The sequence below is a fragment of the Hypanus sabinus genome, chromosome 14 (assembly GCF_030144855.1).
Source record: "Hypanus sabinus isolate sHypSab1 chromosome 14, sHypSab1.hap1, whole genome shotgun sequence".
NCBI lineage: Eukaryota > Metazoa > Chordata > Chondrichthyes > Myliobatiformes > Dasyatidae > Hypanus > Hypanus sabinus.
In genome coordinates this window covers 50994924-51017189 of record NC_082719.1, presented here as the reverse complement: position 1 = coordinate 51017189, position 22266 = coordinate 50994924, and the positions used below count along the sequence as shown (strand labels likewise).

The window sequence follows — 22266 nt, the reverse complement described above, 5'->3', positions numbered from 1 at the left end:
AAAACCTACAGCACAATACAGATCCTTTTACCTTAGAAATTACTCAGGGTTACCCATAGCCCTCTATTTTTCTGAGCTTCATGTATCTGTCCAGGAGTCTGTTAAAAGACCCTATTGTATCCACCTCCACCACTGTCACTGGCAGTCCATTCCACGCACTCACCACTCTCTGCTTTAAAAAAATCTTACCCCTGACATCTCCTCTGTACCTACTCCCCAGCACCTTAAACCTGTGCGCTCGTGTGCTAGCCATTTCAGCCTTGGGAAAAAGCCTCTGACTATCCACACAATCAATGCCTCTCATCATTTTATACACGTCTATCAGGTCACCTCTCATCCTCTGTCACTCCAAGGAAAAAGGGCCAAGTTCACTCAACCTATTCTCATAAGACATGCTCCCCAATCCAGGCAACATCTTTGTAAATCTCCTCTGCACCAGAATTGAGTTAAGTACTCCAAGTGGGGTTTGACCAGGGTCCTATATAGCTGCAACATTACCTCTGTAGAAAATTGCAAGAGTCTTTGGAGACATAACAAATCGGCTCAAGTGTCTAATGACTAAAGTCACTAGTGTGTCTTATTTGTGATTGTGTTAATGTATTGGGTCCAGGATAGATTCAAGACAGATTGTTATTGTGACTCTTTGGGAACTTTGTTACATTAATTTTCTATTTCTTTACTATTGTATGCTTTTTACTTTTAATATAAGGATATTTCTGAATGCTTTTGAAATTTAATCACTACCATTTGTATATAAATTTATTTGTTGGTGTTGATCATTGCATACCCAAGTAAATATTGCACAATACCATGCAATCAATCAAATGTTCTTCCTGTGATGTTTCTAGTCTCTTTAAAATTCTAATTGTGTGCCAAACTTGATCAGGTTATAAACCCTTTGCATGAATGTTTAAATTGGTTAATTTGAATGGGAATTTCATTGATAATAGGTGCAGCAACATTAGACAATTTGATCAATTTATGAACAGAATTATTCTGACTATTGATAAGTACGTTCTTTGTTGACTGTGGAAACTGCTTTAATACTTCTGAAAACAATATCTTTTCATTTTAGTTAGTCGTAAACCACTTCCACCAACACCAGATGATATGGTAAGAAATTACAAAGAAATACAAGTCTATATTTTACATTTATATTTTGCATGTCTTATTTTTGACTGTTCCCTTATTGCAATGTAATATTAAAAGAGTATTCCAAGCTATATGTAACTGATAGTAATTAAAGGAATTCTAGCATGTTGAATCTTTTGCTGTTGTTGAACAAAGTGGTTTGAGCATCTTTTGCAGGCCAGCTAATATTTTACATATTATAGTATTGCATCACAAAAGTGGTATAGAAAAACAAGGATAAAAGTAATCCTATTGTGCCTGTTCAGCTATTCAAAATGATCAGTACAAATCCTCTTCATAAGAGCGAATTTAGCTTGCTACCAAAAACTTATTTATGTTTCAGTTTTTGCTACTTTTATTTTTTTATTTAATATTTTAATTGTTTGCAAGTTTCCATTATATGAGAATTTTCATCTAGCTTGATAATAGTTAAAAGGGAATAAAAAGGCAAACTGACTGACAAATTATGTATTTAGATGAAATACTGAACAAATTAGAACACTACCAATACTTATGCAGTCCTATAAAATTATGTTTTAGATCTTAATAGTTATTGACAGAGGAATTCATCCAATGTATGCTGCCATGTTCTTTTGATTGACTGTAAATGAACGAAAGCAGCATGGACACGCAGTTCCATAACGGATTGCCTTCATATATTTTCATTAACATTCAAGATGATTGTCGATACCTTCAAATTCTTTGTAGTTCACAACTTGATAAAGTAGTGAAATTATTTCATTTTCATCTCCAAGCATGAATGTGTGAAATTGCAGTGAGCAAAACAGTTCAGAATGATCTTAATGCTTATTTCGAGTCACCTATCAGAGACAAAAATCACAGCTTTTTGAACACAAAGAGATGCAACTGATGCTGTTTAAAATCTGCTTGCTGTCAGCATGGGGCAGTGTTTCATGGCCACACAAGTACACGTGACTGATGCTAGTTAGAAATTGTTCGGCAAAAGTCTCCTGCCCAATTAAGCAGCAGAGTGTCCCAAATAAATGCAGAGCATCCCAGTAATTTTTTCGATGAATTTTTATTCTTTAAGAGTTGTTCCAAGTAAATGACTGTGCTGATTAATCAAAGGCTCGATTAACTGGATTCCATTGTATTTTTCCTGTAATTTTTAAATCATTACACAACCATAGTTTGGTTCAGGTGAGGCAATAGTCAGTGATAACAGGAAAATTTAGACAATCTGGCATATTTGGGAAATCGGTAGTTCCAGTTTTGCAGATTTTCCACACTGTTGGACGTTGTTCCATTAATATATTAGAACATATTTTTACATGTAATGCATTATTATAATTAATTTTCCAGTGAACATGACAGGTTCAAAAGGAGGGTGAGAAACAGGATCTTGGTTACCTTAATGAAAGGGTTGGAACTGCGGGTCTGGAAGCAGAGTAACTGGGGCCTGAGTGACATGGAGGATGGGAATCACCCGGTGAATTGAAAAGGAGTACAGGAAACAGAGTACGGGCAAGTCAAAAGAGAGCATAGCAGACATTACCTGGTGTGAATGCTGCCCAATGATCAGATCACATAGGGGATTATCAGAGTCTTACTGTATTTAGCATTGGCTTGATTGATTAGGCAAGGTAGAGTCCATTTTCAGAATTACATTGTCAGATTACATTCAGTCTATTTGATATTGGCATATTAAGGCACTACTGACATGGTATCAGTGAAAGAGCTTTTGACAGAATTGTTCACATTTGTTATACATATTTGTTATATATGAATCAATATTGATTCATTTCAAGATGGCTTGCCTTGATTTAACTTATCTATATACTCTCGGATGCCTTCTGTGAGTGCTCCACGGTAGCCTTTTCTTTTCTAGTTTATTCTGAGTTGTATTCTTATCTTTTTGCCACTTTATTGTTTCTACAATTTTTGCAAAATGGCTTATTATATCTTGACATTAATATAGGGATATCTTAGTAATATGTCAAAAATGCTGGAATTTCTTAATCTGACCTTTTGAATCTCTGGTTGTTATCTTCAGATGATTACATTCTCAGTAACAGCCTAAAAAAAAGTTTCTTTTGTTATAACTTGAGAGAACTGCTTAAGAGAACACAAAACTCAGTTGAAATTCAAATGGTATACATGTATTTAATGAAAACTACTAATTATTTTTCTGCTTTTAAAATCTTGGTAAGGAAAAGGTTTTCTAGACCAGCAGTGTTTTGGTGTATGTTAAAATTTGTTTTTGCATTCAAGTGCGAACAGAATGTAGAGAATTTGCAATTGCATACAAAATGCAGCTTAACTTTAGCAAGATTTTCATGGCATCTGATTTATGCAAGTTACTTTTTATTGAAAAGTTTTCACACTCTCGTATTCACCAACAGTTTAACAATCTCCCAGGAAGTGGTTGTAAACCTTCAGATTATTTAACAGAAGATAATGAAGAGGAGGTGGCAGAAGAAGAGGAAGAAGCTGAGCTCATTCTTGCGATGTATGACTTTGAAGCACTAGAGCCCCATGATCTAAGTCTGGTTAAGGGTGAAGAATATGTACTGTTAACAAAGTCTGATATGCATTGGTGGAGAGCAAAAGATAAGGATGGGTAAGTGGTTCTACTGATTCTCATAACTTGAAACCAATATGTTTGAGCGCTGGATGTGACTTGAATGCAATATAAGTCAATTTATACATTTCCTTTGCAATAATAAAATTATTTAGCAATACATACACTTACTCTGCTTCTCCCTCAAAAATACTGCTTGAATTATTCAAGGATGTTTGTTCAGGTTTCATCACCTGTATTATTTTTAATAAAATTGCCATCATGCAATACTTAAAATACAAAGTATAGTAAACCTCCAGTTATTGAGTATCTTTGGGACTTCAGTGTCAGAGTAATAGATCTTCTTAAAGACAGCACAGGAAATGGGGCCCTAATGAGTTTATTAAGAGCATGGGAGAAAGATATGTTTAATTACGTGTGTGAAACAGGGCTGCAGTGACTTTAAATGGAACACAGAAACCAAGACCTTGGCTAGCTTAAAGACAACATGAAAATCAGGACTTGCTAAGCCAATGCCAAATCATCAGGATTCCAAATAGTTGGACAGAAGATTATTGGAGCTCTGTATTCTGAGAGCGTGGGATATAGAAGAGGACAGCACAGGAGTAGAGGCCCTTTGACTCGCGATGTTGCACTACACTAGTTAAATGATGAACCAAAATGATCCCTTCTGCCTCTACAATGTCCATATCCAAGTTCAAAGTAAGTTTATTATCGATGTACGTACATATATGCCATCATATACAACCCTGAGTTGTTTTCTTGCAGGTATAATAACTAATAAAACTAACAAAGACCAACTTGGAGTGTTCAACCAGTGTGCAAAAGACAACAAACAGTGCAAAGTTTCAAAGGTACATTTAATATCAGGGAAATGTATACAATATAAATCCTGAAGTATCTTTTCTTCACAAACATCCACGAAAACAGGGGAGTGCCCCAAAGAATGACAGTTAAATGTTAGAACCCCAAAGTGCCCCCCACGCATAAGCAGCAGTAAAGCAACCCACCCCCCCACCAGCAAAAAAAAGCGTGCAGCAAAGCATCGCTAAAAACACAGACTTGCAGTACCCCAAAGACTACTTGTTCACCCAGTAATTTGACATACCACAGGCTCTATCTCTCCCTAACAAGGAGAAAAGAGGTGTCCCAGTTTTACAGCGAGAAGGGAGACATAACAAAACAACACACTGATTTACAATGTTAAAAGTCTGTTGTGTCGCTTCTTCTGAGCTCTGTGCCCAAAGAACCTGTGTCTCTAGGCACACAGCCAGCAGCCAGCCTGCTGCTTTTGATATTCCCTCTCCCACGACGCACCAGTTTCCTGCAGCGGCACTGACCTTGAGTCCGGTCACCTCCAGAGCCACGAAATCCTGGAGCCCTGAAAGCACGCTAGTCTTCCAGAGTGCGTCCGTGGTATATTGAATAGCGGCCAGTCCTGAAACCCCGAGAAAGGGTGCCATTCCCGCAAAGAACTAACGTCAGCACGCAGTGTCTTCAGTCTTCAAGGTGGTGGCGCGACACAGTTTGCAGCGGCCTCTCTGGAGCTGATATCTGTTTTTTGTCAAGTGGGGTGCCGTGAACAATCCTAATCTGATGAAAAACGGACGTGGGAGCACAGAGGAACATCTGGAAATCTCCAGGAAGACCTTCTTTATTGCTGCTGCTGTTGTGAGGTCCGGGTCTCTACTGGGAAGAACAGGCCCCCAGTCCTCAGGGTCGCATTGCCGATGGCCGTTGGTGGGGGCGTTGTAGTGCGCTCGGCAGAGGATGGTGCTCAGAGAGGCTGTGCCGGAGGGGATGGTCGGAGGCTTGGATGTTTGACGGACTCGGAGTCTGCTGTGGTTGGGGAGCTTTCACTGTGTGCTGTGTCTGCGAGGCTGAGTTCAGTGGCACCGTGGAAGTCCACAGCAGGGGTATTCCCTTCTGTCGCCTGGGTGGGATGATGAGACTATCGGGACCCTGACCACTTGTGGAAACTGTGTGTTGGTTTCTTTCGAACTTATAGTCTTTTAACATCTTTGGACTTTTTTACTGTGTCCATGGTCTGTTTTTTATTAATTATGGTATTGTTTGCACTGTTGTAACTATATGTTGTAACTATGTGGTTTTGTGTATGTCTTGTAGCTTTAGTTTTTGGTTTGTTGGATGGTAGAGTTGGTCTCCTGAATTGGTGTGTCTGGGTAGTCTTGTTTTGTCTGGTGGTTTTGGAGCACCTTTCCGGGAAACGCGCTAAGACGGTAGTGCAATATTAATATGCAGCAGCCTCTCCGGACTCTGGATTTGGGGATTGCCAACTGTTATGTGGATTTTCTGGTGTAGTCTGTTTTGTTGTGTGCTTTTGTGATATCATTCTGGAAGAACATTGTTTCATTTTTTAACTGCATTGTAGTTGTGGTTTCTAAATGACAATAAACGGAAATTCAATTCAATTCAATTCAAAACAACCCTGAAAGGAAAAAAAATAGAGATATTAAAGATAGAAATAGAGCAGTTTCCAAAGATGCAAGCAAAGGAGTCGCTGTTAGGTACAGATACAGATACAGATGCAGGTGCAGATACAAAAAGAAAGAAATAATAACAATAAATAAACAATACAATGTCAAGAACCTGAAACAAAGAGTCCTCGAAAGTGAATCCATAGGTTGTGGCAACATTTCAATGATGGGGCAAGTGAAGTTATCCCTTCTAGTTCAAGAGCCTGTTGGTTGAGGAATAATAACTGTTCCTGAACTTGGTGGTTACAGTCCTGAGGCTCCTATACCTTCTTTCCGATGGCAGCAGAAAGAAGAGAGCATGACCTGGGTGGTAGGGGTCCCCTGATGTTAGATACTGCTTTCTTTTGCCAGCGCTCCATTTATATGTGCTGAATGGTTGGGAGGGCTTTTTCCTGTGATGGACCTGGCCATATCCACTACTCTTTGTAGGATTTTCTGTTCAAGGGCTTTGGCATTTCCATACCAGGCTGTGATACAGCTAGTTAATATGCTCTCCACTATACATCTACAGAAGTTTGTCAAAGTTTTAGATGTCATGCTGAATCTTTGCAATCTCCAAAGGAGCTGGAAGCACTGCAGTGTTTTCTTCACAATGGAACTTGCATGCTGGGCTCAGGATAGTTCCTCAGAAATAATAACACCAAGGAATTTAAAGTTGCTAATCCTCTCCATCTCTGATCCTCTGATGAGGACTGGCTCATGGTCATCTGGTTTTCTCCTCCTGAAGTCAATAATCAGCTCCTTGGTCTTACTGACATTGAATAAGAGGCTGTTAGTGCACCACTCAGCCAGATTTTCAACCTTCCTTTTATATGCTGATTTGTCACCACCTTTGATTCAGCCCACAACAGTAGCGTCATCAGCAAACTTGAATATGGTATTGGAGCTGTGCTTAGCTACACAGTCATAAGTGTAAAGTAAGTAGAGAAGGGGGCTAAGCACACAGCCTTGTGGAGTACCTGTGCGGATGGAGATTGTGGAGGAGATGTTGTTGCTGATCTGAACTGACTAGGGTTTGCAATTGAGGAAACGAGAATCCAGTAGTACATAGAGTTTTTGAGGCCAAGGTCTTGAATCTTATAGATTAGTTTGGAGGGGATGATATTGTTGAATGCAGAGCTGTAGACAATAATGTGCATCCTGATGTATGCACCTTTGCTGTCCAGATGTTCCAGGGTTGTGTTCCGCAGACCTGTTGTGTCCATAGACAAATTGGAGTCAATCAACTTACCTTTCAGGCAGGAGTTGATGTTTCATCACCTACCTCTTAAAACACTTCATCACTTCATTCTCCATTTCTCTCTATTCTCTGCACAGCCATGTGCCCATCTAAACACAACTTAAATGCCTTTTTAATATTTGTCTCCATGTTTCCACTACCAGCCCTGGCAGTGCATTTCAAGCGTGCACCACTCTGTGTGTGTAAAAAATATTTCTCCTTTCTCTTTAAGAAAGGTTTGCTACAAGTCATGGACCTCCAGCCAGAATAAGTTTAATCGACTGTTACCCTCTGTCTTCTATAAACAAAACCAATTAAGAATACAACTGGCCAAGTTACTATGCACCCCAAATGCCTTGCCAAAATCCATGTACACAACATCCACAGCTCGTTTGTCACATTCTGGAAAACTCTTTATCAAGTCAGTGATAACTTGTCCTTGCTGACTGTCCCTAATTAGGCTTATCCCCAAGAATCCTCTCCAAATAACTTCCCTCCCACTGATGTGAAACTTACTGGTCCGTAGTTTCCAGGAGTACCCCAATTTCCTTTCTTGAATAACAAAACAACATTAGCTACTTTGCCCGTGGCTGGAGAGGATACAAAAGTTGCAGGCAATAGAAATGTGTTCTACATATAAGGTTAGTTCCTCTTCATGTACTGAACAGATTTTGAGGATGTGGGACTGTTAGTCATGATTATGCACTTTCAAAATTGCTATATATTGACGGAGTATTATAGCAGTAAACTATGTACACAGCATCTGAAATAAAAAAATTCCTTGAACAACTGTTCATAAGGAGAACTAGGATAGAAGTTTGTTTATACAGCTCCTCATAAGTACTCCACTATGCTGTTGAAAGTTGGGATAACAATGGGTAGAATAATTTTGCATGCAATTCTGGATGGCTCCCTGCTCATCATTTGTCTTTATTTGACACAAAATCCATCTTTTTTTAATCACATATATCAATGGTGATACACCACACAAAACAAATCTGTAGTCCGATCATGTTTACTTGTGGAACAATCAGGTTGAACAAACTCCATTTTGTCTGAATTGGTGCTATTTGAAAGACGAATGTTCTGACTACGTTCTATGTCCTCTTAGATCTGTGACCGTTTACTGTAAATACTACCTCTTACTGTAATTTATCTGAATGCTATTCCCATCTCAGCACTTTCAGCTTCTTAGTATCAAGATCACTATAGGCTGCTGCTTTTAATCTGTGCCATGCCTCACAGTTTGCTATTCACAACTACATTGGGGAGGTGACTCAGGTTCCAGTACAGGAGGCTTCATTTACTGTGCTTTCAGTCCACTGGAGTAGCCAGGGGATTTGCAGGATTTCTTAAAGTGAGGCATATTCATTAAATACATTCATGGCCTTTTAAAGATCTTGGTGACAATCTCTTGCTAGGAGAATCTGGCTAAATCCTGGAGATCCTTTATATCTTCTATGTCAAAGTACATACCTGACGGGTATGCTATACACCATCAGGATAGATCTATAGAGTCTCTCAAAAGCAGAGGTGGAGGAGTATGCTTCATGATCAACTCTTCTTGGTGCATAAATATATCAGTGTGGTCCCAATTCTGCTCACCAGACCTGAAATATCTAGCAGTAAAGCACCATCTTCTTTACCTACCACGGGAATTCTCTGGGATCATTTTGGTAGCAGTTTACATTCCACCTCAGGCCAATGTCAATCAGGCTTTAGCTGATCTGAGCAATGGGATCTACATGCATGAAATAGCGCACCCTAATCCCTTCACCATTGTTTTGGGAGATTTTAACCAGGTCAGTCTGAAAAAATCACTTGCAATACCAGAGGAAACAACACACTGGACCATTGCTACACCACCATCAAGAATGCCTACCGTGCTATTCCATGTCCTCACTTCGGGAAGCTGATCACCTGGCTGTGCTTATACTCTCTGAGTATAGGCAGAGACTGAAGACTACAGCATCAGCAGTGAGGACCAAGGAGGACAAGGGAAGCACAGGACTGCCTACAGGACTGCTTTGAATCGGTGGACTGGACTGTATTTGGGGATTCATCTTTGAACCTGGATGAGTATGCTGCAGTTGTTTCTGACTTCATGAATGAGTGTGTGCCCACAAAGACTTACTGTACATTTCCAAACCAAAAGCCGTGGATGAACCAGGAGGTACATTGTCTGCTAAAGGCTAGATCTGTGGCATTCAAGTTCGGCAACCCAGGCCTGTACCAGAAAACCAGGTATGATTTGCAGAGGTCTATTTCAAGGCAATGAGACAATTTCAAACAAGGTTGGAGGTGATTTCAGATGCACGGCAACTCTGGCAGGGTCTGCAAGATATTACTTCCTACACAGCAAAATCCAATAGCATGAATGGCAGCGATGATTCACTACCAGATGAACTCAATCCCTTCTATGCTCACTTTGAAAGAGATAACACAACTACGGCTGTGAAGATCTCTGCTGCACTTGATGATCCTGTCATCTCCATCTAAGAGGCCGATGTTAGGCTGTCTTTAAAGAGAGTGAATCCTTGCAAGGCGGAAGGTCCTGATGGAAAATCTGGTGAGGCTCTGAAAACCTGTGCCAACCAACTAGCAGGAGTTCCCACAGACATTTTCAACCTCTCACTGCTATGGGCGGAAGTTCCCACTTGCTTCAAAAAGGCAGCAATTACACCAGTACCTAAGAAGAACAACATGGGCTGCCTTAATGACTTTCGCCAGGTAGCACTCACATCAACAGTGATGAAATGCTAAGAGAGGCTGATCATGACCAACTCCTGCCTCAGCAAGTTGCTAGACCCATTGCAATTTGCCTATCACCACAATAGGTCAACGGCAGATGCAATCTCAATGGCTCTCCACGTGGCTTTAGACCACCTGGTCAACACAAACAATTATGTCAGGATGCTGTTCATTGACTGTAGCTCAGCATTTAATACCATCATTCCTACAATCCTGATTGAGAAGTTGCAGAACCTGGGTCTCTGTACCTCCCTCTGCAATTGGATCCTCGACTTCCTAACCGGAAGACCACAATCTGTGTGGATTGGTGATAACATCTCCTCAGTGGTGTGTCTACTCTCTCTATACACGTGACTGTGTGGCTAGACATAGCTCAAATACCATCTATAAATTTTCTGACAATACAACCATTGTGGGTAGAATCTCAGGTGGTAACAAGAGGGCATACAGGAGTGAGTTAAGCCAACTAGTGGAGTGGTGTCACAGCAACAACCTGGCACTCAATGTCAGTAAGATGGAAGAGCTGATTGTGGACTTGAGGAGGGGTAAGATGAAGGAACACACCAATCCTCACAGAGGGATCAGAAGTGGAGAGAGTGAGCAGTTTCAAGTTCGTGGATGTCAAGATCTCTAAGGATCTAACCTGGTCCCAACATATCGATGTAGTTATAAAAAAGGCAAGACAGCAATTATACTTTATTAGGAGATTGAAGAGATTTGGCATGTCAACAAATATACTCAAAAACTTCTATAGTTGTACTGTGGAGAGCATTTTGACAGGCTGCATCTCTGGTATGGAGGGGCTACTGCACAGGACCGAAAGAAGCTTCAGAGGGTTGTTAATCTAGTCAGCTCCATCTTGGGTACTAGCCTACAAAGTACCCAAGACATCTTCAGGGAGCAGTGTCTCAAAAGGCAGTGTCCATTATTAACGGCCTCCAGCACCCAGGGCATGCCCTTTTCTCACTGTTACCATCAGTTAGGAGGTACAGAAGCCTGAAGGCACAAACATAGTGATTCAGGAGCAGCTTCTTCCCCTCTGCCATCTGATTCCCAAATGGACATTGAACCTTTGGACACTACCTCACTTTTTTATGAATATACAGTATTTTTGTTTTTTTGCATGTTTTTTAATCTATTCAATATATGTATACCATAATTGATTTACTTATTTATTAGTATTATTTTATTTGTTGTTGTTATTATTTTTTCTCTGCTAGATTATGTATTGCATTGAACTGCTGCTGCTAAAGTAACAAATTTCACGTCACATGCTGGTGATAATAAACCTGGCTCTGATTCCTGTATCTGATTGTCTTGATTTCTTGAGACCACTCTCCTAGCACCTTCCTTCATTGTAGCATCCATTCATTGGAAACACTTCATTTAATTGGAAATTACAGTTATATAATGGTGTATCCTGGGCAGATCACCCTTGCTGTATGACATTGTGAGGACTTGCACGGCATCAATGGAGATTGGTGTACATTGAATTAAGAATGTTAGTTACAATGCGATGTTACATGTAAAAACTGGCCAGCTCTGTTCCATGAATCTTGGATCTGAAATTTCCACTCTATTTGCACTTTTATCCCAATCTATTTTTACTGTAATTAATGTGCAAAACAATTTCTAGGCTACAGTGTACTTGAGTACAAAAGTTCAAATTAAATTTATTATTATAGTACATTTCAGTGACTAATGAGTATAGGTTCACGGTCTGCTACTGCTGTTGAATTGAATTGAATTTCAGTTTATTGTCATTTAGAAACCACAACTGCAATGCAGTTAAAAAATGAAACAACGTTCCTCCAGAATGATATCACAAAGGCACACGACAAAACAGACTACACCAGAAAATCCACATAACGGTTGGCAATCCCCAATCCAGAGTCCGGAGAGGCTGCTGCGTATTAATATCGTGCTACCATCTTAGTGCATTCCCCGGAAAGAAGCTCCAAATCCACCAGACAAAACAAGACTACCCAGACACACTAAGTCAGGAGACCAACTCTATCCAACAAACCAAAAACTAAAGCTACAAGACCTACACAAAACCACATAGTTACAACAGTGCAAACAATACCATAATTAATAAAAAAAAACAGACCATGGGCACAGTAAAAATAGTCCAAAGATGTTAAAAGACTATAAGTTTGAAAGAAACCACCACACAATATCCACAAGTCCTCAGGGTCCTGATAGATTCGTCATCCCATGCAGGCGGCAGAAGGGAATACCCCTGCTACGGTCTTCCACGGCACCGCCGGACTCAGCCTCGCAGACGCAGCACACAGTGAAAGTGCCCCGACTGCAGCGGACTCCGAGTCCGTCGAACCTCCAAGCCTCTGACCATCCCCTCTGGCACAGCCTCTCTGAGCACCATCCTTTGCCGAGCGCACTACGACGCCCCCGCCACTGACAACACGACCCCGAGGACTGGGGGCCTGTTCTTCCCAGCAGAGACCCGGACCTCACAACAGCAGCAGCAATAAAGAAGGCCTTCCTGGAGATTTCCAGACGCTCCTCTGTGCTCCCACGTCTGTTTTTCATCAGATTAGGATTGTGCACGGCACCCCGCTTGACAAATAACGGATATCAACTCCAGAGAGGCCGCTGCAAACTGCATCATGCCGCCATCTTGAAGGTTGCCCATCCAGTTCAAGGTTTGACATGATGTACAAACGTATGTTCAGAGATGCTCTTATGCACGCCATTTTTGTAAAGTGTAGTTATTTGAGTTACTGTCACTTTCCTGTTAACTTTAACCAGTCTAGCCATTCTTCTCAGACCTCTCATTAACAATGTATTTTTGCTCAAAGAGCTGCTAGTAACTGGATTTTCTTGATCTTTCCACCATTTTCTCTAAACTCTGGAGACTGTTGTGTGTGACAGTCCCAGTGGATACTCAAATCACCCTGGCATCAATAATCATTCTATGGTCAAAGTCATTGAGATCACATTTCTTCCCCCATTCTGATGCTTGGTCTGAACAACAACTGAATCTCATGACCATGTCTGCATATTTTAATGCACTGACTTGTTGCCACATGATTGGCTGATTAGATATTTACATTAACAAACAGGTGTACCTAATAAAGTGGCAGCACATGTTTCCATGTACCACCTTGAGACTCATTTTCTTCCAGTCATTTAAAGGAAAAAAAAGAAATGCAACAGAATTTTATTAAAAAATGACTTAAACAGACAAAAGCTGACAAACAATCTACGTGCAAAAGAAGGCAAACTGTGCAAATAAATGTTAATACTGAAAGGAAGAGTTGCAAAGAGTGCTTCAAAGTGAGTCTGTGGGTTGTAGAATCAGTTCAGACTAGGAGTGAATGAAGTGTTCCATGTTGGTTCAGGAGCCTGGGTAACAGTTGTTCCTGAACCTGGTTTTGTGTGACCCAAGGCTTCTGTACCTCTACTCATTCGGTAATGGCAAGAAGAAGGCATGGACTGGAGTGTGTGTGTGTGGGGGGGTTGTCTTTAATGGATGCTGCTTTCTTGTGGCAGCACTCCTTGTAAATGTGCTCAATGGTGGGGAGGGCTTTGCAAACAATGTAGTGGGCTGAATTGACCACTTTCTGTAGCCCTTTCAACTCCTGGGCATTGGTATTTCCATACCAGGCTGTGATCAACCAGTTAGAATCCTCTCCATTGTGCGTCTGTTGCTTTTAGTGACATAACAGATCTACACAAGCTGTCATGCACTTTCTGTATGTGCTAGTCCCAGGACAGATCCTCTGATATGTGTACACCAAGAAATTTAAAGCTGCTGACCCTCTGTACTTTCCTAATGAGGACTGGTTCATGGGCCTCTGGCCTCTTCTTCCTGTAGTCAGTAATCATCTCTTTGGTTCTGCTGATACTGAGTGCGAAGATATTGTTGTTGTGCTGGCAGATTCCTAATCTCCCTCCGATTTATCACCACTTTTGATTTGGCCAACAACAATGGTGTCTCATGAGGAAACATAGATACAACATTGTGGCTGTACTTAGCCACACAGTCACAAAAATAGGTAAACAGAGCAGGGGCTAAGCACACAGCTTGATGTTGCACCTACGCTGATGATAATTGTGGAGAAGATGTTGTTAATCCATACTGACTGGGGTATGCCAGAGAGGAAATCAAGAATCCAGTTACACTGGGAGGTACCAAATCCCAGGGATGAGGGGATCATTTAGGATCAAAGGGATGATGGTGTTGAGTGCTGAGCCACAGTCAGATGGTTCCTTAAGGTTGTTATAGCCAGGTGTGCTAATTGGAATAAGCTTCCAGTTACAGTTAAATGCTCCCAATGGTGTACATCTCAACTAGCTACCAACAACCAAGTCCAGCTCCTGGCCTTCCAAGTGTGGCGGAGCTATTTCTATTGACAGGAGAAGGGAAAAGGCAGGTTACTGGAGCCTTAAAACCAGTTGCTTCAGGCAGACCTGGCTTGTCAGCTGTGGTTGCCAGAAAGGAGGAAAAGGGATCTCAAACATCTACTGCCTTGTGGCCTCAGGGGGGAGGCTTTGGGAGTAAACCCCAAGGAAAACTCTGGAGCTGGAGTCCCTAAGATTCCAACTCCTTCGACACCACTGGTGGCAAGCTGTATCAGTGTCTGCCTTTGGTTTGGATTCATCAGCTCCATGGAGAGTGGAAGCCTGCTACATGGGCAACAGCTTGCTCTTTATATCATACTGCCCTGCATTTCACACAGGCAGCTGGGACAACCATCCATTGTCTACCCCGGCCAAGGGAAGTCAGTGAAGACATACAGTATGCATCCTCATTGTCCAGGTTTTTCCAGAGCTGAGTGAAGGGCCAATGAAATAGCAAATGCTGTTGATGTTTTAAATTAATACTTAGCAAAATGCATAATAGGATGGTACTGCAAGATAATGGATTCAACTTTTGGGCCAAATTTTTCAACAGAAATAACTGTCAGAGTAATAGTGCTGATTGTTGTTTATCTGGAAATTGGGTAACGACTTTTGGTGATGACACATGAACGGTTAAGTGTTGAAGTGAGAAGGTTACTGTTTTACCAAAGTATGGTGAAATATTCCCATTAACCTCACTTTGGAAGTATATTGGAAGTGGTTTTTTTTTACATTTGAAATAACTAATTGAATTCCTGACAGATAAGAGGATTTAGACATTCAATTTTAAAATTAAAGTTTACTGCTGATTTAAGGTTTTAAACAGCAGATTGCAACCACAACCAATCTGATCCTGCAAATCATTACTGTATTACCACACGTTGCTGGTTAGACAAATGCTAATGTCTGTAACAAATGTTAGAATAGAATAGCACTTCTGACAGAAGTGGACTCTTCATTTTGTGCATCTGCTATAATTAATAATTTTTTTTATAAGCTTCCCAACGATTTGCTGATCTGTACTACTTCAGGGCCTGAATTTACATGAAATGATAACTTTTAACCTTGGGTTAGGGAGATAAAGTAGAAGAATGAAGACACATTGGGCCAAAAATAGTGCTTAATTAGTTATTGGTGTATTATTGTTAGAAGCACTGCAATACAATAAGAAGCTTTATTTGCATACTATCTGGACAGAACATTATATACACAAGTATGTCAACATAGAAATTTACAGCACACTACAGACCTTTCGGCCCACAATGTTGTGCCAAAAATGTAACCTACTCTAGAGACTGCCTGGAATTTCCCTAGCACATAGCCCTCTATTTTTCTAAGCTCCATGTACCTATCTAAGAGGCTCTTAAAAGACCCTATTGTATCCACTAACACCACCGCTGCCGGCAGTGCATTCCACACACCCACCATTCTCAGTGTGGAAAATCTTACCCCTGACATCCCCTTGCTACCTATTTCCAAGCACTCTAAAACTGTGCCCTCTTGTGCTAGCCATTTCAGCCCTGGGAAAAAGCCTCTGGCTATCTACATGATCAATGCCCCTCATCATCTTATACACCTCTATCAGATTGCTTCTCATCCTCCACCTCTCCAAGGAGAAAAGGCCAAGTACATTCAACCTATTCTCATAAGATATGCCCTCCAATCCAGGCAACGTCCTTGTAAATCTCCTCTACACTCTCTCTACAGTATCCACATCCTTCCTGTAGTGAGGTGTTCAGAACTGAACACAGTACTCCAAGTGGGATCTGACCAAGGCCTTATATAGCTGTAACATTACCTCATGGTTCTTGAACTCAATCCCATGGTTGATGAATGCCAACACACCGAACACCTTAACAACTCTGTCAACCTGCGCAGCAGCTTTGAGTCTCCTATCGACACGGACCCCAAGATCTCTCAGATCTTCAACACTGCCACGAGTCTTACCATTTATATTATATTCTGTCTTCAAATTGGACCTACCAAACTGAACTACTTCACTCTTATCTGAGTTGAAGTCCATCTGCCACTCCTGAGCCCAGTTCTGCATCCTGTTGATGTCCCGCTGTAACCTCTGACAACCCTCCAGATTATCCACAACACCCCCATCCTTTGTGTCATCAGCAAACTTACTGACCCACCCTTCTACTTCTTCATCCACATCATTTATAAAAATCACAAAGAGGAGGGGTCCGAGAACAGATCCCTGCAGAACCACTGGTCACCGACCTCCATGCAGAATATGACCTGTCTACAACTACTCTTAGAGCCACCCTTGATTTATGTCAATATGGTACAAAAGGAATAAAAATACTGTAGAATATAGTGTTAGAGGAGAAGTGCAGAGTAGGTAGGCAAATAAAATGCAAGGGCAAAGGCCTTTGAAGGATCTTAGAAGAACGAAAGGTGACACATTTTCTGAAGCTTTTGCATCTTCTACCTGATACAAGGGGAAAGGTTTTCAATTATGTTGGCTGTTCTCCAGAGGCAGCAGGAAGTGCAGATAGGGTCAATGGAGGAGGATTTATTCACTCAGACAGTTAATTTCTTTAGCAACACACACAAAATGTGGGAGGAACTCAGCAAGCCAGGCAGCATCCATTGAAAGGAAAAAACAGTTAACATTTCAGGCTGATATCCTTCATCAGGACTGCAATAAAAGATGAGAAGTCAGAGTAAGAAGGTGTGTGTGTGGGGGAGGCGGTGGGGGCGGAGTGGTGGAAGAAGTACAAGATGGTAGGTAATAGGTGAACGGGAACCGGGGGGGGGGGGGGGGGTTGGTGTTGAAATAAAGAGTTGGGAAGTTGATTGGTGTAAGAGATAAAGGGCTGGGGGCTGGAGGAGGCAGAATCTGATGGGAAAGCATGGAAGAAAGGGAAGGAGGAGGAATAGCAGAGGGAGGTCATGGGCAGGTAAGATAAGGTGAGGGGGAAACAGGAGAGGAGAACTGTGGGGGAGAGGTGGGGGGCAATTGAAAAAGTTTGAGAAATATCACTCCACTCTTTAAGAAGGGAGGAAGGCAAAAGAAAAGAAATTATAGACCAATTAGCCTAATATCAGTGGTTGGGAAAGTGTTGGAGTCCATTATTAAGGACGAGGTTCCAGGATACTTGGAGACTAATGATAAAATAAGTCAAAGTCAGCATGGTTTCTGTAAAGGGAAATCTTGCCTGACAAATCTGTTAAGAGTTCTTTAAGGAAGTAACAAGCAGGGTGGACAACGGAGAGCCAGTGAATGCTATTTACTTGGATTTTCAGAAGGCGTTTGATCAGGTGCCACACATGAGGCTAATTAACAAGATAAAATCTTACGGCATTACAGGAAAGATACTGGCATGGTTAGAGGAATAGCTGACAGGCAGGAGGCAGCGAATGGGAATAAAGGGGGCCTTTTCTGGTTGGCTGGCAGTTTTCCTTAGGGGTCAGTATTGGGACCACTACTTTTCACGTTGTTTGTCAGTGATGTAGATAATCAAATTGATGGCTTTGTGGCAATGTTTGCAGATGATATGAAGATCAGTGAAGGGGTAGGTAGTGCTGAGGAAGCAATGCAATTGCAGCAGGACTTTGACAAATTGGAAGAATGGGAAAAAGTGTCAGATGGAATATGGTGTTGGGAAATGTATGATGATGTATTTTGGTAAAAGGAAAAATAGTGCAGATTATTACCTGAATGGAGATAAAATTCAAACATCAGAGGTGCAAGAGAGACTTCAGAGTCCTCGTGCAAGACTCCCAGAAGGTTAATTCACAGGTTAACATTTCAGGCCAATATCAGGACTGCAATAACTCTGAGCACCAGTGCCCCACAAGGCTGTGTACTCAGCCCCCTGCTGTACTCACTGTGCACCCATGATTGTGTAGCCAAGTTTCCATCAAACTCAAAATATAAGTTTGCTGATGACATCACAATTGTAGGCCGTATCTTAGGTAATGACGAGTCTGAGTACAGAGAGGAAAGTAAGAACCTGGTGGCATGGTGCGAAGACAATAACCTATCCCTCAACGTCAGCAAGATGAAGGAATTGGTTGTTGACTTCAGAAGGAGGAACGGACTACACAACCCCATCTACATTGGTGGTGCGCAGGTGGAACAGGTCAACAGCTTTAAGTTTCTCAGGGTGAATATCACATATGACCTGACTTGGTCTAACCAAGCAGAGTCCACTGCCAAGAAGGCCCACCAGCACCTTTACTTCCTGAGAAAGCTGAAGAAATTTGGCCTGTCCCCTAAAACCCTCACTAATTTTTATAGATGCACCATAGAAAGCATTCTTCTATGGTGCATCACAACCTGGTATGGAAGTTGTCCTGTCCAAGACCGGAAGAAGCTGCAGAAGATCGTGAAAATAGCCCAGCACATCACACAAACCACACTTCCATCCTTGGACTCACTTTACACCGCACACTGTCGGAACAGTGCTGCCAGGATAATCAAGGACAAGACCCACCCAGCCAACATACTTTTTGTCCCTCTTTCCTCTGGGAGAAGGTTCAGGAGCTTGAAGATTCGTATTCCCAGATTTGGGAACAGCTTCTTTCCAACTGTGATAATACTGCTGAACGGATCCTGACCCGGATCTGGGCCATACCTTCCAAATATCCGGACCTGACTTGCACTACCTTACTTTCCCTTTTCTATTTTCTAATTAAGATTTATAATTTAAAATGTTATTATATTTACTTCGATTTGTACTTCAGGGAGCGCGAAGCACAGAATCAAATATCGTTGTGATGATTGTATGCTCTAGTATCAATTGTTTGGTGATAATAAAGTAAAGTAAAGGTTGAGTCTGTGGTAAAGAAGGCAAATGCAATGTTGGCATTTGTTTCAAGGGGAATAGAATATAAAAGCAAGGAGATAATGCTGAGGCTTTATAAGACACTAGTCAGGTTGCACTTGGAGTCAATCAAGCTTTGGCCCCCATGCCTCAGAAAGGATGTGTTGTCATTGGAGAGAGTCCAGAGGAGGTTCACAAGGATGAGTCTGGAATGAAGGGGTTAGCACATGAGGAGTGTTTGGCAGCTTTGGGCCTGTACTCACTGGAAGTTAGATGAATGCTGGAGAATCTGATTGATACCTACTGAATGTTGAAAGGATTAGATAGGGTGGTTGTGGAGAGAATGTTTTCCCTGGTGGGGTTATCCAGAACTAGAGGGCACAGCCTCAAAATTGAGGGGCAATCTTTTAGAACAGAGGCAAGAAGGAATTTTTTTAGCCAGAGAGTAGTGAATCTGTGGAATGCTGTGCCACAGACTATGGTGGAGGTAAAGGTATATTAAAAGTGGAATTTGATAGTTCCCTGATGGGTCTGAGCATCAAAGGATATGGCGAGAGATTAGGTGTATGCTGTTGAGTGGGATCCGGGATCAGCCATGATGAAATAAAGGAACAGACAGTGGGCTGAATGGCCTATTTCTGCTTCAATGTCTTATGGTCTTAATCGATGCCCATGCCACAGGTTGGATGCTACCCAGACAGAATATAAGTTGTTGCTCTTCCAACCTGAGTGTGGCCTCATCACAGCAGTAGAGGAGGCCATGGACTGACCGCCGGAATGAGATACTACTTTTAGATGGTCTAAAGTTTTGCATTAAATCTCTCTACCCATATATGAAAGTGGACAACTGACATTAGAAACATGAAGCCATTGAACGAATGAATAACTTTAGAATTGATCTGTTGCACAGTTTCAGACAGTTAATAGAAAACCAAGACCTAAAATACAAGTAAATGTTAAAGGTACTTATATCAACAGATTTTTTGATTTTTTTCTTTACAGAAATGAGGGTTACATACCAAGTAATTATGTTACTGAGAAGAAATCCAGTAATTTAGAGAAATATGAGTAAGTCAAACAGTTTTCTATTTCTATCATGTTATAGATTTTGTTGTATGTTAAATTAACCTAAGTTTTAACTTAGGATAGCACGAGTTTAATTCCCACTCCAGACAGATGTTCAAAATCTAGGCTGATGTTTTGATGTCATACTGTAGGACTGCTTTGTTGTCAGATGTGATACTAAACTGCTCCCATGACATTTTTCAGAGACAGATATGATTTTTCCTGAAGGTATTTTTCACCCAGGATCTTATTTTGCTACTTACGTAACCATATTGGTTGTTACATCTCTATACTTAAATCTCTATACCTTGCAATATTGACTATGCTCTGAAAACACTTACAGTACTGGTTTTGAAATGCTTCGAAATACCATAAAGTTGTGAAAGTTGCCATATAGCTGCAAGTCTGTCCTTCCCCCTACGTTCTTGTTCCACTCCGTCCCATCTCTATTCATCCTCTCTCCTTTCCTGAATAACCTCTATATTTGTCCTTTGCCCTTTTGCTCCTTTCCCTCTAATTTTATCTTTGTCTTGATATCAAAGGGTCTCTTTTTCCACCTCGGTCTCTGGCTGATTCCCACCCTCCCCCACAACAATTATTTTCTCCTTCCTAGTCAGGGATTCCCAACCCACTTTTTATGCCACGGACCTCTACAATTAACCATGTTGGGAACCCCTGCATCTCCTCCCTCCTATTTTTCTCTCTACTTCCTCCCATCTCTCCTTCTTCAGAAGATATTGTAAGCACAATACATAATGCCATGGAAGCAGCGGAGACTGCATGTAGAGCAGAACACTGTGCTAGTGGGTTGAAAAGCCCTTTCGGAAGGAGGGTTCAACAGTTTTCCAAATGGAACCTTGGCAACAAAAGTTCACAATGTCTCTGCTTCAATAAGAGCATTATCACTGATATCTGTATCAGTGCTACAGCCATAGCTACAACTTCACAGTTAATGCTTGATTGATAACCTGTAGGGTCCATGATGGCTGTCAATCAACCATTTACACTAATCCTATTTTTGTTTTATTCTCATTTCAACAATTATTCATCTACACACTAGAGGCAATTTAGAGTGGCCCAACTAACCCATCAGCCTGCATTTGTTTGGGTTGTGGGGGGAAACCTGAGCACCTGGAGAAAGCCCATGCAGTCACAAGGAGAACATGCAAAATCTACACAGACAACACCCAAGTCAAGATTGAATTCAGGTCACTGGTGCAGTGAAGAAGCAGCTGTGCTGGCTGTGCCACTGTCCCCCTCCCCCCCCTTATATTGTCAGTGACCTGTTAAGGTGACATTGGCAGTGAACTTTCTGGCCAAGTAGGATCTAGAGGGGCCTTCTCTTCCATCCATTATAATATTTTTGAGGCCATCAGTAGTTTTTGTTAGAATAGATGTTAAAATAAACTTGTTCTGCCAGAGACCAGAGATAAACATTGAGCAGCACATAGGTTAACTCTTCTTCAGTGACCCGAGCCATCTAATAGGGCTTTGGTTTAATTATTGTTAATCCCAAAGGCAGCACTTCTTATAGTGCCAAATGCTCTCATTACTGCACCAAGTGTCAATCTAAGGTTTATGTAACCTCACACACAAAATGCTGGTGGAACACAGCAGGCCAGGCAGCATTTATAAGGAGAAGCACTGTCGACGTTTTGGGCCGAGACCCTTCGTCAGATTTATGTAACCTGATTGGAAGGTGAAAGTGTAATCAAAACTGAGGCACAGCTGCCAATGATGTGAATAATAATAGCTTTTGAAAATACAGGTCTTCTCCATTAATAGTAGCCCTCTCATTCACACTACTTTGTTAGATGAGGCTTTCTTTTCATAGAGCATGTTGACTCTCACCAACCATTTTCTAAAGACTGTGTTTGTGACATTTTTCTGATATAATTCTAAATGGCCAGC

General features: G+C 41.4%; 1 protein-coding gene across 4 annotated transcripts in view; it reads left to right on the top strand.

Moving 5' to 3' along the window:
- The window catches only part of tec (tec protein tyrosine kinase), a 143548-nt gene that overhangs the window by 82402 nt on the left and 38880 nt on the right, over positions 1-22266 (top strand). For all 4 annotated transcript variants that reach the window (XM_059989152.1, XM_059989151.1, XM_059989153.1 and 1 more), the window contains 3 exons: positions 1076-1113; positions 3495-3712; positions 20293-20358. In XM_059989152.1, coding sequence (XP_059845135.1) covers positions 1076-1113; positions 3495-3712; positions 20293-20358 — 322 coding nt within the window. The remainder of the gene's footprint in view (positions 1-1075; positions 1114-3494; positions 3713-20292; positions 20359-22266) is intronic.